Source organism: Physella acuta, unplaced genomic scaffold (assembly GCF_028476545.2).
Source record: "Physella acuta isolate Inbredline_101_S28 unplaced genomic scaffold, ASM2847654v3 ptg000791l, whole genome shotgun sequence".
Classification (NCBI taxonomy): domain Eukaryota; kingdom Metazoa; phylum Mollusca; class Gastropoda; family Physidae; genus Physella; species Physella acuta.
In genome coordinates this window covers 21,007-37,030 of record NW_026732309.1, presented here as the reverse complement: position 1 = coordinate 37,030, position 16,024 = coordinate 21,007, and the positions used below count along the sequence as shown (strand labels likewise).

The window sequence follows — 16,024 nt, the reverse complement described above, 5'->3', positions numbered from 1 at the left end:
CACATTAAAAAAAAGTTTTTGTCTTTTAAAATCACCTATTTCAGCTGAGCTGAGATCACAAAAAAAAGGTCAACTTTACTTCACCTGTTCAGTGTCTCGCCAAGTCTCAGATATTTTTATCGTTCAGAAAGAAAGATTTCGGCTGAGCATGGCTCTGACCACATTAGATTTTCATACGCTGAGGACACAGAAACAGATTAACTCTATTTCACCTGCCCTGTGTCCCGCTAGGCAACTTTTTACAACAATTGTACAGCTCTACACATAGTGCAGATTCTCTCCTAAAACCAAACAGATAAACAAAAAAAATAAATAAATATACAAACATGTAAACAAACTTGAGTTTTAGTAGTATATATATAGATGGCTGCAGTTGTAAACTGACAAGTTGCTTTTAAAAAGAATAATGCTAATACAATAAATTTTACTCTTGATTTTTTTAATATAAATATTCCCAGTGACACAAACACATTTTTAAAACATCACTTAGCCCAAATAAGAAATATCACATTCAAAATTTGCCAACTACCTAGATATAACAAATACAATTTTTTTTTACTTAAAACGTTGGTTGGATACAAAATGACTGAAACAAATGTATGCAGATTACTAGCAGCTTGACACAGTTAAGAAAGGGGTTTATTAAACATTCCTTACTTAATACATTTTTGTTTGTTCAGTTAACTGCAATGTCGTAAATGCTATTTTAATAATAAAAACTATACAAGAAGAATAATATAAAGAGATCTCTAGCTCGACTATGCTACAGCAGTAGCCAAAACTTCAGAGACATGTGGATCTGTTGATCTCACTGTAAGCTGCATTGTAACTCCAGAAGTATCCAGAGCAAGCTTGGCTCTTACAAGGGCATCATGACCGCCCCTGAAAACTCCAGCAAGAAATAGGGTATGAGAACTTTTTCCTTCTGGAACCTTATCTGACCGCTCACAGGGTTGTAAACCAATGTACTGTATAATGTTCTTGATTGCCTCTGAAAAAGCCAATTAGAAGGAAATATAAAACTGAAAGATACATTATAAAAAATAGGAATTAAACAAAAACTATATACATATGAATTCTGCTCAATAGTTAATGTGTGGGTGAAAATTTGACTAATTTTAAAAAATTGCTGGAAAAAAATGTACAGGTGCTACAATTTTTTTCTTCTGAAATTGGGCATCTGAAAATGATCAATATTTTTGAAAGAATTTTTTTTTTAGAAATGAGATTTCCAACAAAAATAGGAAAAGTTACCTCAAGGATAAACCTCAAGGATAAATTACATTAAATTGATTAATATTAGGATTAACTCAAATTTTCCCACCTTCTATTGTAGACATGGTGGATAGAGCATAAGTGTCTTCAAGCTCATTCTCTGGACCAATCTCTTCCCATGATGCAGCAAAGTTGGGTTTCATAACTTTCTGTACATGATCAGCTACTGCAAGCTCAACATCTTCCAACTGGTAAAAGACAAAATTAAAATGTGATTATCAGTATATAGGAACTGTTATTTATATATTTGTAACAATAAGCCTATAAAAACTTGAAAATTGATAATCTGTTACTGACCACATATTCATCATCATAACCTTCCTCGTCAGGCTCTCCTGTTTGAGGGTCACAATCTTTTACCAAGAATTTCAAGGTACAAGAAAATGTACCAGTTACTGAAAACAAAACAACATTTTGTAGTCCAGTATATAAAGCAATAATCACAATAATATTTCAAGTGGATTAGAAGTTATGTTTTACCTTGTGTAGGCTCAGTTGGTAATCTAACTAAAGTATAGGTTGTTCCAGGTTTGTTGTATGGCAGGCTTGGACAATTAATGTACTTTAAGACCTCAAACCCTTCTGCAGGCTCCATTTCTACAAAGACTTTTTCCAACAGTTGGTCGTTCAGTGTGTTAGTACAGTCAAACTAATGCCAGGAGGAATATTTCTTAATTAACCAAAAGTAAGGTAAGGAATATTTCATAATGAATAAAACATTAACACGAGGAAAATTTAATCAAAATAATATATTGATTTTGATCCAGTTATCTTATTTATAAAAATATAAAGATGGCCCTCACCTGGAATACAATATAATTACTAAATGTATGTTTGATGCACTGAATATAATACTCTGTCTCAGACTCAGTAACTTCCACTGGATTTGATGATTTGAAAAGGGCACCCAAATTAGCCAGCTCTGGTACCTATGTGAGAAGTAAACACATAATGATATGAAATCCTGGCTTTTTAACTTTTGGGTCAATGGACTGCCAGAAAGTCAAAGCAAAAAAAAGTAATTTTGAAAATAAAATAAATCTACAAATTTTAGAAATGTAAAGTTTGAATAACTGTAAGAGGCATACCTGTGCCAACTGTTCCTGATATACATCTTGTCTTGAAGCAGCAACTTTGTCTTGTGTTGGCTTCCCACTTGCTATCTCACCTGGTAAATCACGCACTGCAGGAGAACATAATTTTTTATTCAATCAGTGCTAGCAAACAAACTATTGTCAAAAGTCATCTCTACACATCTCAATACACAAAGATCTAACAGGATTTATACCTTTCTGTTCTGCAATAGGATGAGTTGCCAGTGGAACAGCCTTCAAGTCAAATGGCGTCTCTGTAGGCTCAAGTGTGTATTGGTGCAATGATCTTTCCAGTCCCACAACGGACACCTGTAAGCCTGAAACAATGGAATAATTTGTCATCATAAGAGTTTAAAACCTTAGCTCCAATAATAACTAGTAAAAATATGTTTAACAAGCTTACTGATTCATATAAATATTGGGCAGAAGAAAACAAGAAACATGTTTCAACAATTAAAGAGATGCAAGCGGTCAAGATTTGTATTTGATAAAAAAGTTATTTCTAATAATAATGGTCTTACCATTGAGTATATAAGCAGAGCTAAGAGCTTTCTGCTTCTGCTTAAGAACATTAACATAGAATGTGGCCCTGTCTCTCACTTCATCATCTGAGTCTAACTGGCAACTGCAGACAAAGAAATAAAATTAAAAACATTAAAGAACGATAACTTACAATTTGTTCCACTCCAAAGATTTATGAATCTATATTATTATGTGCAAATGAACAAATAAAAAGTTTCAAAACAAATTTATTTTGTACCGTTCTAAGAGAACAACACAGCTGTGCAAAAGGTCATCACAATGAGCTCCAAACTTGGCTATAGCACTTACTGCAGCTGTGATAGTAAATATAAATATTTATAGAATAGGTAATTAAAAAAAAAAATCCAGTCTATATACAATATGAAGAAACATGTATTACTAATTTTTTTTTAGTCTAATGTCATCATAAGATAAAACCAAAAAGTAATTTATTGTAAAAACAGTAAGGTATTGTCAACACAAATCAAACCAGTAGTGAATAAAACAACTAACCAGCACGGACAGCAGCATTTTCCAGGATGACTCTATTGTAAATAAACCTGATATATTTAGATGGGGTTGGCGTTCGGGGCCCTTCACGCCCTAATAGATGTAGGATCTTGGTAGCCAAGACAGTGTGTTCACAGTCTTCAATAAACTCACAGAGGTGAGCAAGACCTGTTTGAAAGTTGACATAAAATAAATCTAGTTTGAAAAATCTATACAACGAAATCTATATTAATTAGATAAAAAATAATTTTTATTACAAAAAAAGTCGCATGTTAAAATTTATAACAAAGCCTGATTAACACATGCCAGTAATTTCACTACAACACTTACCAGCTTCTTTAGCCTCAGCGTTTTCTTCTATGGTAACAATTATACAGTCAACTATTTCTTTCTTGTAGTCAAATCCTCCCTGATGAAAACATTAAAAATTTTAAAACAGATTGCAACACTGAACTATAACAAAAATAAAAAAATAAACAAAATGAGCCTACATTCATGCTGATACAGATTTTTTAGGTTGCAATTGCCTAAATTTTACTTACAATATTACAAGGCCAATTTTCTTTTACCTCATCTCTCAGCATCTGGGCCAAGAATGTCATCAGTGTGTTATGCTTGCGAGGGAATTTGGAACACAGGGAGCGAATGGCCTGGACAACAACAATCTTGAACTCATCTGAAATCTCAGACATAAAAGTTGAAATCTGCTTCATCAGGCGATCAACGCTGCTTTCATTTCCTGTTTTCAGGAGAGTCGTGATGGCCAATGTGGCGATGCTCCTATTCACATCAGTGATTAAATTCTCAAGGTCAAGATTGCAAGCAGTGACAGCAGCTGGGTGTTTGATTGCCACCTAATCAAGTAAATACAAATTCTTGATTAATGAGTATATTAAAACAATGTAAATAAAAACAAAAGTTTGCGATGTTCAGTGTATGTTTAAATGTTTATACAGTCTTAACAATTTTAAAACAGTCTGAACAATGAGCAGGGTTTATCAAGTCTGAACTCAAGGGAAAGTACAATGGCAATTTAATTTTGAAATTTTCTCAGAATTTAAATGCCCATATTAACTGAATCCTTATATGCCCATATTAACTGAATCCTTATATGCCCATATTAACTGAACCCATCAAATGGAAAAACTTACCTTGTTTAAGGTCCTGACTGCAGCAAATCTTAATGTAGGTTTAGGTGAACTGCAGAAAAGTTGCAGGACTGACACAGCAGGTGCAAGATCTTTAGCTGTGGTGTTCTTCAACTGCACAATGGCATGGGCAGCTTCATAAATAACCATTTCTGATTTATGGCGGAGGCAACTCTCAATGAAATCAAACATAGGACTGTCAGAGCCAGCATCTTCTTCTTCAATAAGTTTGGCTGCTATACGAATCTGTACAGAAAATTACATTATAGATTTAAAATAAATACTTCAAATACAAATATCATCACCATCATCTTTTCTCATTCGATCCATGAGACAGATGAAAAGCTCATCTGTTTCAATGACCTTAGCATACAGGGGAATCGCACGGTCATTACTAAGCTCACCACTCCAATAAGAGTCATCGGAGCTAGGTGAACTCAGGAACATCCTGCAGACATGAGACTGGGATCTGAACTTGAGACTTCCAGACAAACAGCCGTAATGCAAAAATAATGTGTAGGAAAAAAGGTTCTACTTACCAACAAACAATAAGCATATGGGGACTTCAGTGTGTGCTTACTGAATTTGCTCACTAGCTTATTCACAGCTAGTTTATCAGTTTTACGAATATGATACAGCAAACCAAGAGCATGAAACTGAGGAAATTAAACAATCAATTTGTAGCTAAGGTTAATAGTTAAACAAAGGCACTAATAATAAGGAAACATAGAAGTTCATTATATTAGAACATATAGATTAGCAATAATTGGATCTGCTTTCAGTTTTTTAGGGTTGATGGTGGTAAGACATACAAAAATATGTATTGTACTGTAGTGGTTAATCCTCCATCTCTCTTAATATCTGCTTGTAGATAGCTATACTAATATATACTAAAGAACATTAACAACAGAAAATTTTATACAACATATCAGAAAAAGTACAAGAGAATGATTTAATTGATAGGCTTCCATATTGACTAAATTCCCAAACCAATACTCTTGGCACCCCCATCATCATCATTCCCCCCCCCCCCCCAAATCCTACAACAAAATGAAATTTTATGCAGAAAAATGTTTAAAGAATAACGTAAAATCAACTGACCTGCACCATAACGTTGTCACTGTTAACAGCTTCCTGAGCTTCATTAACCCAGCGCTTGATTACTTCGTGACTACCTTTTCCTAAGTGCTTAAAATTATATATTACTATTAGTATAACAAATATATACAGTGAAAGAAATAAAAAGAAGTATTAATACTTTCACTATAACATTTTATTTTGCAAATGGTCAGTAATTTTAGGCATAAAAATCAGCAATGAATTGAATGTAACTTTTGAAAGCTAACTACTAAAGTTACAGAGATGTATTTTTATATCTTTTAAAATATTACAGCAGAGTCATAAGTTTTATTATTAGAACTATTAAGGATTTGCTATTGTACTATTTTCCACTGGAACCCAGTAATCTTTGCCAGCATGAGTTACTAAGGCAAGTATAGATCAAAGCATGGCTAATCATTTGAATTAAGTTTTAAGCTATAAATATGTAGACCCTTTTCTTACCAAAGCTGAAACAAGAGCTGCACTGGACACCCCAGAGACTTTGTCTACTATAGCCTGCTTCATGTACCGTTCTATACTTTGAAGCATAGAGTGCTAGAAAGGATAATAAACGTATACATTTAAGTTCAAAAATCTAAATCAAATTACAACATTTAGAAATAAAAAAATCCAAAAAAGTACTTAGTATGTAACAGATCTAAAATAAGTTTGTAATTTAAAACCCAGCATTGATAATGTTGTTAACTAAACGTTTTCTGTTCAACGTATCTAAATACAGAAGTTTTACTTCAAATTTTAAAGTTTGTTTTGGTTAACCAAAAATATGTACTAGATCTAAATCTTGACTATTTAATAAAGGCATAAAAAACATACATCTGTCACCGAACACAGTGCTCGTATAGCAGGACCTCTGAACTGATCTTCTTTACCAGTCATGTCTTTCATCAAACTATCAATACAATTGTTAAGTGTTTCTTTTTTTAAAGTATTTCAATAACATATACTAATGCAAAAAATGATTTATAGCAAAGGTTGTAATTAAGTAAATTCTTAAGTGATGCTATAGAGCCTAAGTAAAGCTAAATTTATAAATATTTGTAAAAACTACCTGCTTGTAACAATGATGACATCCTGAGCAATTTTTGACATTTCTTTAATGCCAAGATACACTAATCTTCTAAGAATAGGCTGCATAAAAAAAGGTTTTGTTTTAAAACCAGCTAAACATTAAAAACAAAACAGTAATTAAAACAATATCATAGTTTATCATGGGTTCATTGTTAAATGCAATACTACTTACATCTTTAGACTGAAAAAGCTTAGTCATGGCAAAAAAAGCCTCTGTTGCCTCTGTCTGACCAATTGGCTCTCCCTAAAATTGAAAGGAAAAAAGAAAAGAATAAAAAGAAAATATGTGCTGCAAATGAAAGAGCAGTTCTAAATTATAAAATAATTATTTAATACAAAATCTTGTGTTGTGTATGATTAACAATAATTGGCTTAATACCATAGTTGGAAAATTATAGATACAAAATAAAAACAACAAATCAGGTTTTAATGTATCTGTTACTCAACTGTACTTCACTAACTCATCACAGCAACACATGAAAGGTTAGGCCTAATATTTTTTTTGCTTAAAGGATAGCATGTTACTATAAATTACAATAACTTCAATGTCTGAAAAAAAAATTAAGAAAAAGATAATGTGCCAATACCTGGTTTATGATGTAAAGAACTTTGGTGAGAATATGTCCACATTTTCTTGGGTTAATTGGTGTCTCATTAAATGTCCTAGCCTAAATAAAAAAAAAAAGATATATTATTATAAAACAACAACGTAGAATACTTAATATAATTATAACATTCAAGTGGTAAATTGGTTAATTATTTTAATATAGAAAAAGTAGACATACCTCTTGTAGGACAGTACTCTTCTCCAAATTATTGAACGGATTGCTTCCACCTAAGTATTTAAAAAAAATAATTACAAAGTAAAGTGATAAAGGCTTAAATATACCTTTGTTTTATTCCTAATGCTGTCAGTGCTGATAAATATATAATTCAAGTGTCTTAAGTCAAGTCTGGGTAAGTATCACAATCAAATTTGCAGTAATCAAATCATGAACTCTAATTCACCTAAACACAAGGCAAAAGATTGGAAATGTAACTCTAGACCTACTGACTTGCGCCGTAACTCTATTATGTTTCCGATTTATAAAATTTGTTTTTATTATTTCTTGAATCATGCTACAGCCTTCTCACTTGAATCAGTAAAACATTTCGTTGACATCTGTGCATTTTACCAGAATTTAGCCTACAATGTCACAAGGCCGATGGTTTTCTGCAACCTTCTTACATTTTTACTCCCTCCCCCTCCCCCAGAATGCAAGAACTTCCAATACTTCACAGTCTCATCATAATAATGGAATTTAAGGTAGATTAACAGTGTTTTTTGTTAACACAGTGAGGACCCTCCCTCTGACTTATTACTTAGTTACCTAGGAAAAAGCCTAAGGCCTTAACAAAAAAAAAAAGCAAGATTTAACCACCGTGGTCAACAATGTGAGGCTATGCAGCAGAACCGACTTCTTAAGGTTTAGGCCGATAATAGATGGAAAAAGATGCGCTTAGCGTTACAATTACGTGATTTTTCTTGTCATCTACATGTTTGCTGTTTAGGCCTTTGTGTTGATGGGACAGGGATTAACACAATAAATACTTAAATAATAGATTTAAATATGCTACTAAAATAGATTTTTAAAAATATTTTATACTTATCTTATAGACTAGAACTCTTTGCTAGCTATACTATACTTAATACTAAGAACCCTCAACCCCTGACGACCTGCCCAAAGCGTAACTGCTCGACCACACTGTACAGCTTGTTTTGTCAGTAGAATAAAGCTAAAACTAAAGGACTAATTTAATGCCATTGCGCAGCTAAAAAAGATTAAATTGAGTCCATTGCACAGCTCTAAATAATATTTTATTTGGGCCCATTGCCCAGCTATTTAGGTCATTTCGTTTTGCATCTTCTGCCGGCCAAATTTTTAGGTGATTGCCCTGCCACCTTTCTTTGCTAAAACTTTCCCTAGGCTTAACTGGTTGGAGTCTCAAGCAGTGAGTGAGTGATTTAGATTTCTAGCCTAGATTTACTTTTAGATCTACTAGTAACTACTAAAAGTAACTAGTTAGTAGTTACACCACTTGAAACCCAAAATTACCCAAGTGACCAAAACTAAATCTGAGTCTACCTACTCTCCTACACTTACTATTGCAAACTAGAATACTAGATTTAACAGTTTTAACATTAAACTGGCCGTTTGCTTAGCTTAGCTAAGTAAAAAAAAAAGTGATGTGACGGTCAGTCATCAGTGACAGTCACAAGTGTGTTGAAGTGTTGATTGAGTGACTTGCTGTACTGTACAGTGTAGTTGTGAGTGTAGTCTGAGTGTAGTGTAGTCTTAGTTTTTGAGATCACTCAGTTATAAAACTTGCAGTAGTATATCTAGATCTAAGTAGATCTAGTAATTAGACATTTTCATTTAGTAATATAACATCACATTTACCATCTTCTTCTTCCTTTTTGTCTCTTTTTAATGAAAGCATTTTGTTCTACTTAAAACAGTAGTCTAGAATTTAGCTAACGTTATTGTTCCAACAACAACAGAACACGTCAAAAGAGAAGTTGCTCAATGCGCAAGTGCGGAAGTAGAAACTATTTAGAAAGTGGCCTAGGCCCCTAACTAAAGTCCTAAAGCCTAGGCCTGAGTAGTCGAGTCCTGTGGTTTAAAGACGATAGATCTAGCTAGATGTAGATCTAGATTCTAGATCTAGTTCCTCGTAACTTTCCCAAAAAAATAAACTGAATATGAAGTTTAAGATTTTTAAAATGGTTATCTTAGTAATATTGACAGAAATTAACTCCGTTATAAAGTGAGGGAAAATCTATCATTATCATTGTTCGTCGTGGGCTCTTGAATTTAACCGTCCTGTCGTCCCTATAAAATACAAGATTCCTGGATCTAGGGTCAAAGCTGCAGATAGACTACACCTATTCTTTTAAAACAATCATAGGTCAAAAGAAAATCAACACATGATTACTTATTTTGATCTATATGTACGCTACGTCACTTTCGTCTAAAACAGCCTCACATAGAACTAAAGATAAATTTGAGTAGGCCTACATGACCCACAAAATGAAACATTTTGGAAACATAATATGCCTAGAATCTACCTAAGTTTTAGGCTTTAGGGGTCGTCCATAAATGACGCCACACTAAGAAGCTGTAATGGGGGGGGGGGGGGGGGATGAATTTTAGCATTTTTAGGACGAAAGCTTGACGGCACTCTTTTTAAATTTATTTTTAAAAAAGTAATGTACGAAACTGAATTTTAGCCGTTATTTGGTGTTTTTGTAAATTGAAATATATTTTTAAAAAATAGCAGTGTTGGGGGGGGGGGGCGGACGGATATGTTGTAGGTGTCATTTTTTTGGGCGGGGGGAGGGCGTTCTCTGGTCTGATCTGTGACGGTAGTGAAATAATTTTAAAAAGCGTGACGTCATTTATGAATGGGATGACCACATAGGAAAGTATTCTGCGTGGTTATTTATAAAATATTTATTTATATGCTAGTTCTATATTTAAAAAAAAAAAACATCCTTTAGTATTTATAACTCAACCTTTTCCGTTCCCGCTTTTTTAGGCGCACAAGAGAGACAACAACAAGTTGACCATTTTCCACTCACTAGTTTACTAGTTGCGTACCTTGGTTAAATAAACTGGAATGATAACAATCCATTTAGATTAACATTTTTTAAAAAGTAAACAAACAATATATAGCAGCCAAAGAAATTAATGTATTGTAGGAATCAGGAGTGGCTACCTTCAGAAGAGAACAGTGTTTTTTTCAGTCGGGAACGACGACTGATTGAACTTGAAGTTTCTATTATTCATATAAATTTTACTTATACCCGAAAGAAACTACGAGGGCTGTATCATAAGGAGGGTGCAGGGGTAAGGACTGGGTGACACCATTTGAGGGGGAGGGGGAACACCAAGGCTGCTTATTGCAAAATATGTTGAAAATATACAGAAAAATATACAGATAAATAAATGCTTTTTCAATTTCAATGAATTATAAACTAGTTTAATAGACCATAATCTTAGAGTACACAACAACTCTGGACGAGACACTCCGTAGACGTGAACTTTCAAATTAAATTGTTGTATAGCAACAATTCTACATCTATCTGTAATAGCTGACTATCTATAGATGCAGAGTTTCTTCCAGGCATCTCTTCGGGGGGGGGGGGGGGGCAAAGCCCCCCCCCCCCCCGAAAAAAATTTACCGCCCCCCCCCCCCCGAACGAAAAGAAATTTATATAATTTATATAGAAAATATATACTTTTAACAGTGTCCCCCCCCCCCCCCCCCCCCCCGAAGAAAGTCTACCGCCGCCCCCCCCCCCCCCCCCCGAACAGTAGGCATCGCCCAAGGCAAAAAAAAAAAAGCTAACATGGAATGACATGTGATACGATCCGATTGCCCACCAGAGACAGTCACACTCATGCAAGGTACGGTGCCAATGGGAGGGAGGGGAAAAAAAAAGAAAATCTCATCAAGGACTAGACCGGATGGATGCCCGGTTGCAGTATCACTATCACTCAAAGTAAATGCAGCAGAGGACTGGGAAGCTGTGTGGATAGATAGAGAGATGGATGGATAGATAGATAAGATTACATATATATTAATAAGATATCTCCCAGAATTATGTTGGGGGTGGCAGCAACTGAAAAGTTTACAAATTTACAGAGGAAAAGGTTTAGTTTGGGTGTTTAGTAATTTGGGGAAGGGGGGGGGGGGCGGGTAGGTGACATTACATTTTTGCTAATACTTTACTGTGAAAATAAATTGTTTTTTCCCAAGTTGAATTTTTATCCGTTAGAGAACTTCGTAGCTAAGCAAAAATTCGTAACAACTTTTCTACTTGTATTGGGGATGGGTTGAGGGTGGAAGTTGGGTCGGAATGAGAAAACAATCCAGCTTCATCCATGTGGATTAAAGGTGGATAAAAAGCACACACGGACATTTGACACCATGGGTGTGTTAGAAATTGCAAATTAACTCCAGAGCATAATGAAACAATGCATTGTCTAGCTGATTAAAGTTTAACACTAACAGACCTACGCAATCCATCAAAGAAAGATTTGTGTGACACCACATTAGACTTTGCATTGGAACAGTCATTTCACGAGTAGGCCTAGATCTATATTATTTATTTAGAAATTCAATCTCAGCTTTTTTTTGTCGTAGATCTATAGGCGGCAAGTCTACTGTTGTAGTGAGTGAAGTAATTTAAAAAAAAAATATATTTAAAAAAATAAAGCCCCCATAAAGCCTATTTTCAAGATAAAAGCAATTTACAAATCAATCAATCCATTATAAGTGACGATAACTGAATGTTTTATTTTATCTACCGGTAGGCTAAATCTATGGCAGATGTTATGAGCACTGGGGGCTATGAAGTATGAAGTTTACTGTTTTAATTTGTTTTAAATAAATTATAGTTACATTTTAATGAATTAATACGATATTAAAGTTATATATTCTAGATCAAGCATCTACATTCAAGTGTAGATTCTATGTACAAAAAAAGTTTAGATTGGGTTTGTGATAGGTTAGTAAATGAAAATAGTATGTCGTCCCTCTTGGGACGTAGGCCGCTGCCAAGTGCTTTCTCCAGGCACCTGTTTGTGTTTTCCTAAAAAGTTTAAAACTTAAAACGGTGTCAAAAAAATTGCATTTTTTACTTAGGATAGAATAATTAAAGTATCAAAGCCTAATCGGGTTTCTAGGGTACTTATTTGTATTTCACTTCACATTTTTTTTTGCCTAAGGCCAGAATCCTAGATCTAGATTCTATTTCTAGAATCTAGATTCTAGATCTAGAGGATCTAGAAGATTGATTTTCGCGGGAAATTATTTCATTTTACATTTTTGTATATTTTGTGTAAAAGTTTGCATTCCGGTTAATGTTTAAGAACAAAAATTACGTTTAAAATTATTAAGCATTAATAGTGTTATCTCGAAATTTATTTAAAATACACTTCAAAGTCTAACATGAACAAGTAATAATGTTTGTAATGTTTAATCAAAGTTATATTTAAAATATGTTAATTACATCCTAATAAATCAATACAAATTAAGTTTTTTATTTTTTATTTTAACACAATGTTGATTACACGTGACCCCAGTTTCCATGACGTCACCAGCATGACGTCGGCGGATAGGGGTCGTGCTTGGCAACCGGAGGCCATTCTTTGATTTAGCAACAGTGGAGCGATAGATCCTCGCTCGTTTGTTTGTTAACTTACATGTTCAGAGGAGTATTTTCTATTAAATTACGGATTTCTGTGATATTAATTAAGAAAATGTAGTGTTAAAATTAGGAAAATGTGGTGTGGGAGGCGTCCTTTTATTCGTTTACAATGGAATTATGACAACTAAAGTGAAACCTCTGCTTGTGCAGCAGCGACAACCGCTGATCGGAAACATAATGTACACACAAACTATCGAAGGTAGCCACTCACACCATCTCCCTCCATTAGCGAGCCAAACAGTTGGAGGTGGTGGTAATAGTGGACATGGTGTAAGGGTCCAACAATTATTTGAAGATCATAAACACCATTCAGATAAACGTGAAGTTATTCAAAATGGCGGCGGCGGGGATGATCAGACTTTAACTCAAGGTATTCCTCGTCCAAGTTCTAGTGCTGGTAGCACAGGAAGCAAAGGATCTGGTGTTAGAAGAGGTAATAGAATGAGCCCCGAGCTCGCAATGAAGCAATATATGTACAAACTTAGTTCATATGAACACCATGAAATTTTTAGTTATCCTGACATTTATTTTGTTGGACAAAGTGCCAAAAAGAGACAAGGAGTCACTGGGGGTGCAAATAATAATGGTTATGATGATGAAAATGGATCTTATGTGCATGTGCCTCATGATCATATATCATATCGCTTTGAAGTCCTGAAAGTTATTGGTAAAGGTAGCTTTGGTCAGGTAGTCAAAGCTTATGACCATAAGAATCAAATCCATGTCGCTTTAAAAATGGTAAGAAACGAGAAAAGGTTTCATCGACAAGCACAAGAAGAGATTAGAATTTTAGAACATTTAAAAAAGCAGGATAAAGATAACAACATGAACATTGTGCATATGTATGAAAATTTTTCTTTTAGAAATCACATTTGTATTACTTTCGAGTTGCTTAGTATGAACTTGTATGAGCTGATTAAAAAGAACAAATTTCAAGGCTTCAGTCTACAGTTGGTTCGAAAATTTGCTCACTCAATTCTGCAGTGCCTGGATGCTCTTTATAAGAATCGAATCATTCATTGTGATCTCAAACCTGAGAACATTTTGCTCAAGCAGCAAGGTCGTAGTGGTATTAAGGTAATAGACTTTGGATCCAGCTGTTACGAACACCAAAGGATTTATACCTACATTCAGTCAAGATTTTATCGAGCTCCAGAAGTAATCGTTGGTGCCAAATATGGAATGCCCATTGATATGTGGAGTTTAGGATGTATTCTAGCTGAGCTGTTAACAGGTTATCCTTTGTTCCCTGGAGAAGATGAAGGTGATCAACTAGCATGCATCATTGAGTTGCTGGGTATGCCTCCACAAAAGCTTCTTGATCAAGCTAAAAGAGCTCGCAACTTTATCTCATCCAAAGGATACCCCAGGTACTGTACTGTGAATACATTGCCAGATGGCAGTACTGTCCTACAAGGAGGACGTTCCAGGAGAGGAAAGACACGTGGTCCTCCAGGGAGTAAAGATTTGGTGACAGCACTAAAAGGCTGTGATGATCCAATGTTTTTAGATTTTATGAAAAGAGCATTAGATTGGGACCCTCAACAGCGCCTTACCCCCACTCAGGCTTTGCGCCATGCATGGCTGCGGAGACGTCTACCCAGACCCCCAGCTTACAATGGTGAAGTGAAATCAGATTCTGCATTGAGGAGAAATTCTTCTGGCAACCGCAGCACCGGCATGCCAAAGTTAACAAATGGGACAATAACCACTGCCAGTGGAAAATCACGTCAGCTTGCTATCCAGGACGATTTATCATCTCAAATAAATACAAGAACGAAATTACCCCAGATTGGGTCTACAATGTAGATGTGCACTAAAAGTGGAATTATTATTTATTCATAAAATAAGGAAAATGTTATTAACAAAATAATTTACAAAAACATTTATTTTTCATAGTGTCTTTACAGTGTTTACATTATTATTAACCAACGTTCCTTCTCTACACTTTTACATATCAGAAACAAATATTCCTCTTATTGTTTAATTGTTCTTAAACAAACATAAAGATGTCTGTCACAAATATATTATTTTATATTAATCTTTTACTTAGTAATTACTAATATTGTTTTCAGTTTGCAGTTTTGTTGGTGCCCATAATTATTTCTTATTACTCAAAAAAAAACATTTTTCAGTATTATATATTCATTATATTGTCAGAGCTACACCACAAAGTTTTGACTGTTTATTTGTCAAGTAGACATACAGTTCCTGGTTAGAAACAAGTATTGTTAAAAGTGTAGTCTATACAAACTTATATCTCTGCATTCTTAAGTACATTAAACCACTGAAATTGAGTATAATAATTATTAAAATTAGGTAATTTCGTTAAAAAAATAATGCTTTTTCAACCTAAAATTTTGTTTCTTAAAGAGCTCAAATTAAAAACATACATATTATTTAATATATAATCATTATTTTCTCCTGAAAATCATCTAAAGTAATTAGTTTTATTGAAACAAACTATTCGTATACAAGAAACATGCGTGTCCTACAATACCAGATTTTAAGTTTAGTTAATGGATTACTCTTTCTCTTGTTAAATAATAGTTTATAAAATAATATATATACATATATATATATATTTATAAAGATAACAATCCACTTTAATGTGAAGCTCATTTGTTATTGTTGTTTTATAAAGTAATCTTTTTTATAAAATATGAGTGACAAAAATATTTCCTTTCTTTCTTTGTAAAGAAATATTGACACACACATTTGATATGGTTATAATTGGAATTAATATTCCTTGTTTAAAAAGTTTTTACTCTATTTGAAATGTTAAATCAACAAATCATCACTTTCTGTTGTTTTTAAAAGTTGTTTTAATTCTATTTTTCACAAATTGCTTTTTTGATCAGAAGTTCCAACATTTTTTTAAAAAATTTGATTACATTTTTCCATCTGTTACTGCACATATTTTAAACTACAGATGGCACTATTCCTTAAAGTCAAAATAGGATTATCAAATTCTTATTAAATTTGAAATGATAATAAACCATTTTAGTAGATAAAAAAGGCAATAGACT

At 33.8% G+C, this 16,024-nt stretch overlaps 2 protein-coding genes across 2 annotated transcripts; one reads left to right on the top strand and one right to left on the bottom strand.

Moving 5' to 3' along the window:
- Positions 1–422: 422 nt before the first annotated feature.
- Positions 423–9,309, bottom strand: LOC131950938 (coatomer subunit gamma-2). Its single transcript, XM_059313150.1, has 22 exons — positions 9,181–9,309; positions 7,525–7,574; positions 7,327–7,407; positions 6,912–6,983; positions 6,720–6,799; positions 6,485–6,560; positions 6,113–6,205; positions 5,651–5,737; positions 5,089–5,205; positions 4,553–4,795; positions 3,971–4,255; positions 3,732–3,810; positions 3,405–3,569; positions 3,130–3,205; positions 2,891–2,994; positions 2,564–2,686; positions 2,364–2,458; positions 2,079–2,204; positions 1,756–1,924; positions 1,573–1,670; positions 1,325–1,463; positions 423–991 (listed from the first exon to the last, which is right to left on the bottom strand). Exons 1-22 carry the CDS (start codon positions 9,218–9,220, stop codon positions 759–761), a joined length of 2,631 nt encoding a protein of 876 aa, XP_059169133.1. The 5' UTR covers positions 9,221–9,309; the 3' UTR covers positions 423–758.
- A 3,548-nt stretch (positions 9,310–12,857) lies between these two features.
- LOC131950935 (dual specificity tyrosine-phosphorylation-regulated kinase 2-like) lies at positions 12,858–15,020 on the top strand. Its single transcript, XM_059313144.1, has one exon. The coding sequence runs from the start codon at positions 13,113–13,115 to the stop codon at positions 14,802–14,804; it is 1,692 nt and encodes a 563-aa protein (XP_059169127.1). The 5' UTR covers positions 12,858–13,112; the 3' UTR covers positions 14,805–15,020.
- The last annotated feature ends 1,004 nt before the right edge of the window (positions 15,021–16,024 follow it).